Source organism: Sceloporus occidentalis, unplaced genomic scaffold, assembly GCF_023333645.1.
Source record: "Sceloporus occidentalis isolate IW3139 unplaced genomic scaffold, rSceOcc1.0.p SCAF_328, whole genome shotgun sequence".
Taxonomy (NCBI): domain Eukaryota; kingdom Metazoa; phylum Chordata; class Lepidosauria; order Squamata; family Phrynosomatidae; genus Sceloporus; species Sceloporus occidentalis.
In genome coordinates this window covers 292,308-300,000 of record NW_028317308.1, presented here as the reverse complement: position 1 = coordinate 300,000, position 7,693 = coordinate 292,308, and the positions used below count along the sequence as shown (strand labels likewise).

At 39.8% G+C, this 7,693-nt stretch overlaps 1 protein-coding gene across 1 annotated transcript in view; it reads right to left on the bottom strand.

Annotated features, from left to right (window-relative positions):
• LOC149274502 (SRC kinase signaling inhibitor 1-like) overlaps positions 1-7,416 on the bottom strand; it is a 58,176-nt gene extending 50,760 nt beyond the window's left edge. Inside the window, exon 1 of the mRNA XM_089505433.1 lies at positions 7,156-7,416. Within this exon, the coding sequence (XP_089361559.1) occupies positions 7,156-7,416 (261 nt within the window). The remainder of the gene's footprint in view (positions 1-7,155) is intronic.
• Positions 7,417-7,693: the final 277 nt, after the last annotated feature.

Sequence of the window (7,693 nt, the reverse complement as noted above, 5' to 3'; positions counted from 1 at the left end):
GCAACAATACGGACCTATTATTTGTTCACCTCCTTAGCCGGTCAGTCTCCCCAACTGGCCTGCCTGCAAAAAATGGGCCAGTGGGAAATGCGTGAATAAAGCCGCAGACACAAAAGCAAAAATAAATATTTGCTTTATGTTTATACAATTCCGTTACAAAAGGCAAGCTTGTGACTTTACAAACCATGCGTTTGTTTCCATGGAGACGCCTGAAGGCAAAAAAAAATACATCTAATGCCACAGTGGTTTTACATGACACTTCCCCCTGTAAACGTCCTGAAGGCTCCATCTCTGCCGGTTCCCTACCTGTTAAAACACTGAGGTCGATTACACTTCTTTGTGTAATGGAAGTGGGCTGGCCTGGCTGTGGCAGTGATGTAAGCCCCTTACATCATGAACCTAACTAATTATTATTGTGAAATATTCTTTATACCAGCAGGCTGTACACATAACTATACTGGGAGTCCTCCCCAAAACGAGAACTGTGATGACATCAACATTGTTTTCGGGGCGTAAACGTCATGCTGACCGTTGGAATGTATTCTTTGGTTCTGTATATTGTATCTCTCTCTTCTCCTGTACATCTCTCTCTTTCCTTTTTGTTTTTTGTATATGTCCGATGAAGATCCCGTTGTGTAGAGGCCAAACAGCGTGTCAGCAATATGAGAGTATAAATGAATCATGAACTGTTTCTGCATGTATTGTTGGGGATTTACAGGTCAATTCCAGACGACCTCGTTGCTCTTTTTAAGGTTGGTTCAGCAAAGATGGGATGGAAACCTAAAGACAATAACTGGGTCATGCCTGTAAACTGCACGGGAATTCATACAAAAGGAGATTAGACCGTTCCTTTAATTTGAAGGATCTGGTAACGTGGATGACAACAGCTGTTCCAGGACTCGCGGACCCCCAACCTTGCAGGTTTTTAGCGCCTCTTCACTTACAGTAAATTAGCACCTCATTACCAGCTTTGTTTATTAAATGAGCTCCTTCGGTTAATATGACATGTCAGCGTACATCGGATGTTGTCTCCATCTCATTTCTAGTAGAAGAACTCATGTGCTAGATGTCTGATTAACGAGCGGCTAGCTGCAAATATCCTCAAAACCTGCGCTGCTGGGGGTACTTGATTTTTATTTTATTCATCCGTCTCTTCAACGACTGTTACAAAAGGCTGAGCAGATCTCACCAGCACTTGCATATGTATATGACAGTCGTGTGTCGATGCATGTCTGCTTGTGATTTAACTCTTTGAGTGCCACAGAAGACAGCAATGCCTCTAGAAGGGGACCACGTGCGGGGCACGAAGATTCCTCCGCAAATATTATCACCCACAGAACTTGTGAGAGAGAACTTGGCACCGTCTACTGATTCAGCAAAAGGAACATTTGGCTAGTCCCGGCTAGATCTGCCAAGACGCCAAATTAACAGATAATTATCAACAAAATCTAATTTTCAAGGCGGACAAGGATGAGACTGCAGATCAGCAAAGCAGAAAAGGCGTTTACTCTGCGCAGAAGGAAACGGAAAAAAAAACAATATGTAAGATATTATGAAGTATATTTGCCTTCCCTTTTCCTTCTTTCATAAGATTATTTGCTGCGGTAATGTTTGTTCTTTGTAAAAAGCGGCGCACTGCACACACAGGGTTAAACGGCTATTGTGTATGTAATGATCCATTACTCCTGTGCGGCTTTTTGATGCTGATTACATGTTGTTCCATTAATCACCTTGAGAGTCCTTCTTATCTACAACCACTCTGCCATTCTGTGTCAGCTCTCACACCGTATCCCTGATCCGATTGCAATCGTTTCCTTTGCTTCCTGCCTTCCGAGAGCAGGAGAGATGGATAAATAAAAAAATAATAAAAACATCCTAACAGCAGTTATTCCAGTAGTCCGATATTCATCACAGGTAGGTCATATACTATTAAACCCTAAATCTCTGGATATCTATAGTTCAAGAAGAAAAAAAAAAATATCATACAGGCGCAAGGAGCTTAACAAAAAAAAACTTCTATACAATGAAGACAATTAGTGGTGAGGATTGACAGATTTTGATCTCATGAACATCAGGATATTTCCATTATTCATCAAAATTCCATACAAAAATCACTAAAGCTCTAAATCCAATAAAAGATATCAGAGCAAATATACCGGTAATTAAATATTTTATTCTTAACACAAATACAAATGTTAGCAATTCCACAAGGACGTGCTGTGTATTATTCACTATAACACAATAACACAATTGATTTTATTTGTTTTGCGTGGGGTGACAGGTTACATTTAAAACGACGCAGTCTTAGAATCCAAGCCACGCAGACTTCTAGAGGTCTAGAGTGTAGGGGTCACGCAATATTGCAGTAGAGTTATTTTATTCCCATAGGCAGTGTTTTTATTCTTAAAAACGTCAAAGATCACGCACAGCAAGCGCGTCGGAGCAGAAGAGAAAATGCCTGCCCTACCAGTGCGTCCCCATCTGATGCGTCAACATACAGTCCCAGCGTATTGTTCAGTAATCATTTTATTTAGGGAACAATCTATTAGATTTAAACGCGACTCAAAGGGCAACAGTCCTATAGTACAATGCTGGCTTTATAGACTAAACAAAAACGGTAGAAGCCATTAAAAAGATCAACTTTACAGCTCAATGTTGGACCACAGGAGGGACTACAGTGTTGGCAGCATGAATATTTTTAATAACGGGGCTGCATAACCTTTATCATCTTCAAAAATTATGCATTATTAAAAAGAACCATAATAACTAAAAGGTCGCTGATCACCGAATAACCGGAGGAGACAGATCTGTCCAATGCCTCCAATAGACAGCAGGTATAGTTGGGCTTCAATATCAAAATACATTGATCATAAAAAATCCTTCAGAGCTTTCTTTAGGATACATAATGTCTATTAACGTAGATATTGATTGTTTAGGGGGGAAAAAACACGACGGGAAGACTACTCAGAGAATTGACATTGTTCTGGCTTTGTCTGAAGATCATATTGAAAATGACAGTTTTCTGGATTTTGGATCAAGCACTAGATCCCTGGAGGAAAGAAGAAAAGCCACTCAGATTGAGAAGAAATGCATTCTTTCTCTGAAGAAAAAGGTTTTACTATAAAGCAAGTTAGAAAAGTGAATATAAAAAGCACCTTTGTGAAGAAAAAACTATTCAAGAACATTTTAACAGCAACCGAAGCCATAACTATGGGAATGTCCATCAAAGAAGGTGCCACACGACTCTGTAAGTTTAGTAAAGAGCCTTACATGAAAACATTACAAATAAGCACAAAGTTCTCCAAAAATGTTCTATCACATGAGGTACAATAAATTTCCCCATTCCCTGAAACAATTCCTTAATCACATGGAATCTTTGCTGCTTGCTGAAAGGTGGTTGCCCCCAGGAACTAAAACGAAAGGCGTCTCGATGTTTCTGCATTGTTTTAGAATGCCTAAACGTTTGGAAGAAAGAATACGATGAACGTTCCGCCTTTGTTCATTTGTTTTGTGTAAGTGGAAAAGCAATGAATGTGACTCGGAAAACCAGGCTTCAAGAAGAAGGTAATGTAGGAAAAGTCAAGAAGAGTCAACTGGGTGCCTTCCACAAAGCAAATCGGTGAAAGTGACCGTTTGGTTAGGGGCCAATATCAATACGGTCCCATAAACAACGATGAGAACAGTCTAAGATTAACCTACGCTTGCACAATTGGGGGTTTTTTTCTATAAAAATAATCAATTTGAAATAATGGTTTTATTTCATGCTCTCAAAAGTCAAAATACGTACGAAAGGCCAGGTCTTATTAACAAATGTCATAAAACGCCAAAAAGGCAACTTCTCCAGTTTGTCAAGAAACTCGTACCAAGATCATTATCTGCATAGGTCACATATTAAAAGAAAACCAAAATAAATCAACAAAAACCCTCCGAACTGCATCAGCTACAAATGGAAGACCCTCCATGTCTACGGCTGCCGATCAAATCTGAGAAGCTTGGTTTCTTCTAGTCCCTTTAGTGTGCGAGGAAGCCTCAAGGTAAAGCTTAAGGACTTCTCATTGATTCTCAAATCAAAGATCTTTGACTGCAGTCATTTTATGTAATAAACACCTGAAAGTACAGCCCATGGTGTGACCTAAAATCCTGGGGCCCCATCTGTAAGCTGTGTTCAGGGGCCCCTTCCTATATATATATATATATATATATATATATATATATATATATATACATATATATATACACACACACACACACATACATATATCCTGTTCCGATCCAGGTCGAAAACCTGGTGATAGAGATGATCGATTTCTGTTAATGTTTTTCCTGGCTTCATTACTCGGAGTTCTGTGGATGTGGGGTCCCCCTTCCGACATTCAACATCAGGTGACTACGAACTACAAAACATCTGAACCCGCAGAACGCATGGACAATACGGTTATCGTCTCTGATCTCTTATGCCTCCAATTGGCCCTGATGAGCCACCCGTTTAATAGTGCCTTGTACGCTCTCAGCGTGCCGAACAAAGCAGGACAGCATGACGGGCCTGTCTCACGTAAATCTGGGACAGTAAGGAGGCAAAGTCTGGCCTAGAATAAGCTTGTTTAGAAACAAGGGGCAAATCATGTAAGCATTTTCTGTAAAGAGCTGTTGTATTAGTTCTTGAAGTCAAAATTGTGACCGATACATACGAATATGAAATGTAAAATCTATAGCATATATACACGCTAATTTTTCATTCCTACCTACAAATTAGGTTTGGCTGTCATTGTATTTACTCGCTGCCGAGAGCTGTTTGATATGCCAGCTCTTTCTAAAGTAACAGCGTAACAACATTTCTGCCACCGTTACTACGAGGTAGGACCACGAGAGAAAAAAAAAGTAATTATCGCAAATTCCGTTCCCCACCACTCTTGTTTCAGATCTTAAAACATCTTCGCTGCCATGTCAGGGATGATTTGAACAGCCATTTCAGAAGGGTTTCTGGAAGGATGCGTCTGCCACTCCAGGCACGCTTCAGACCGCGCGACGGAACCACCCAATCCTTTATTTGCCACTTCAAAGACCAGAGAAGCTTCCGCATCAAATTCTCACGGCTGCGGAGACGGTGCAAGGAATTTATCAAAGCTGATAACGATATTCTATCACATTGCGCACTTTCTGCTACAATGTTTCTGGAAACGAGTCCTTTTCTTTCCTAACCCCCAACTACGACAGAACATATCAGGAATCCATGAAAAAGGTGTTATTAAACCAAACACAATTAACAGGGAATGTTTATTATTATTAATTATTATTGCCCTATTTGAGCCGTAATGTGCATATTTAAAATGACAGACATATTGAAAGTGCTTCAGAAGGAGCCTCTTACCTTTTCGAACGGGGGATTCGCCAAGCACCAGCTTACCAACAGGGCCATCTTTGTGGTCCTCTTACCCCCTAAGCATAAAGTTCTGGCCCTTGCTTTAAAATATTTTAACATTTATTGTTTAAACCTCGAAAGGACAAAGACCTGAGTGAGAATGGGCAAAGCGTGGCCAAATATTCCTAAGTGGGTAATATGGCCCTAAGTATAAAGATTCTGTAACTAAAACGTTTCTTGCCTCTCCACCATTTTTAAAAAACTAACATTACCTAAACCTAGAAATAAAACGAGGATCATCACACGAGTGCCTCCCGCAAAGGTGATTTTACTGCATGGAAATAAATTACAAATCTATTACACTGTTTTCTTTCACCGCATCGAAGGACACTAATTGTTTCCTTTTGGCTAAACTCATTATTTTTGATTGCAATGTTATTTAAATCTCACACAGAATACATTTACATGATTTGAAACAAAATGAGTTTAGTTAATGGCATCGAATACGATTTATCGAATTAAATTAACCCGCTGGCAAGCAGATGGGTCAGTGATTAATAGCAGCGCGGCTGTAATTGTTCCTTCCGAATCCAAGAGGGTTAATACTTCACATCTGTAGTAAGTAAAGGCTTGTGTCACATTTCCAAATACCCCGCCGGGCAAATACTCCTACATTTTTGTTTAGAAGCATAATCCTGGTAGCTCAGACACATAAATAATTTCATTGCTTTGATTCATTTTTCTCTTACCGGATTGTCCTTCACTAATAATAACGACACTAGCAATAAAATTGGATTTGATAAAAGAATGGCTACGTTTAATTCTCCCTATGAAGGTCTATGACCTGGGGACTTCATTAGTCCAGCCATAAAGCAGCCAGCTCAGTGCTGTTAAGGAATCAGTCACTCAAAATCAAACAAATAAAATAGCAGCTTCTCAATCTGCAATTATTTTTTTTTTTCTGACAATGCCCGATTGACAATTATTCAAGTCACGAGCTGACGGCCGACACAAACAAACATGACGGTATAAACGATGTTCTGGGGAGCAACCAGAAAAAACCCACACTGAGCAGAACGGGGGGGGGGGGGGGTGTTAGCAGACACTGATAATTTACACTTTCCCAAGAATGGACTTATTAGACAAATTACATCAAGAAAGTGTAGCAAATTTAGCTTGATGTTCGTGATAAAGTCTTAAGTCAAGAAAAAAATAAAATTGGACATGTAGTGCCATTGAATTGATATTTATTATTATTTTGTTTCATTTTCCTCTAAATTGAGTGTCATTTTCCACCATTGATTTAAATATTTGCTGTATTTTTACTTTTACAGCGTTTAAGATTCTCGTTCTGCTAGTTACCTGTTGTGGATGTTCAGAATGTTAATGTTCATGAAACTTTGTGTATATTCAGAACATTGCGCTATGGCCGCGCATGATGATATGCATTTGTTATTGTGAAAATGTATCATCCCAAAACAAAATAATTGTTAATTTCTTTTGGATCAGTTATGATTTCCCCCGAAATGAATTAATTGGAAGCTACATTAAGTAAAAATATCTAACTGTAGATAGCAGAAGGTCAGATGAGCCCTCATTCCAAACCAATGATCTGGCGAGTACAGTATATTCTTAATTATTTACAAACTCCATTTCCCTTGTCTGGTAAAAAAGTGAGATTAAGAGGTGTACAAAATCTCACATGAAAATATATCTCATGTGTTACGATGTAATAATTTTGCTCTTTGAAGGCACCAGTTAGGAAATGAGATACTTAGTGGTATTGTTGCTCTCACCTGGTCCCGAATCCTCTCCTGTTGACCTCTGAGAGCCAAGGCATGCTGTGGGTATTTATTCTTCAGGTGGTCCATGAAAGCATCCCTCTTCCTTTCCATATCAGACTTCTGGAGTCCTGTTAGTGCTTCCAGGCTTTGGGCCGCAATCACCGTGTGTCGGCGCTCCGAGGTGTGCACCAGGCCCACGTTGGAGAAGCGCCGCGTCCCGTTACCGAGGGTTCGGTACTCTCTCGGGTACTCAGCATCGTCCGCTGAGATCATGTGGGTCCCAGGCCTGCTGGAATCTGCACGGTGGGAAAAATAGGAAAATAGTATGAGAAACTTTGGGGAATCACTCTGGGTTTTGGGAGAAAAGGGAACAAAAAGCAGTGATGATGTAAATGAATATGAGTGGCCATGCTATAGGAACATGAAAAGGTTAACTAAACTGAAATAGTATTAATAAGATTTAAGTCCTTTCCCCTGCAGGAATGAAAAATATCACGGCTTTCTCAGCTGTGGACAGATATGGGTCTGTAGAACAGTAATCCAAAAGTCT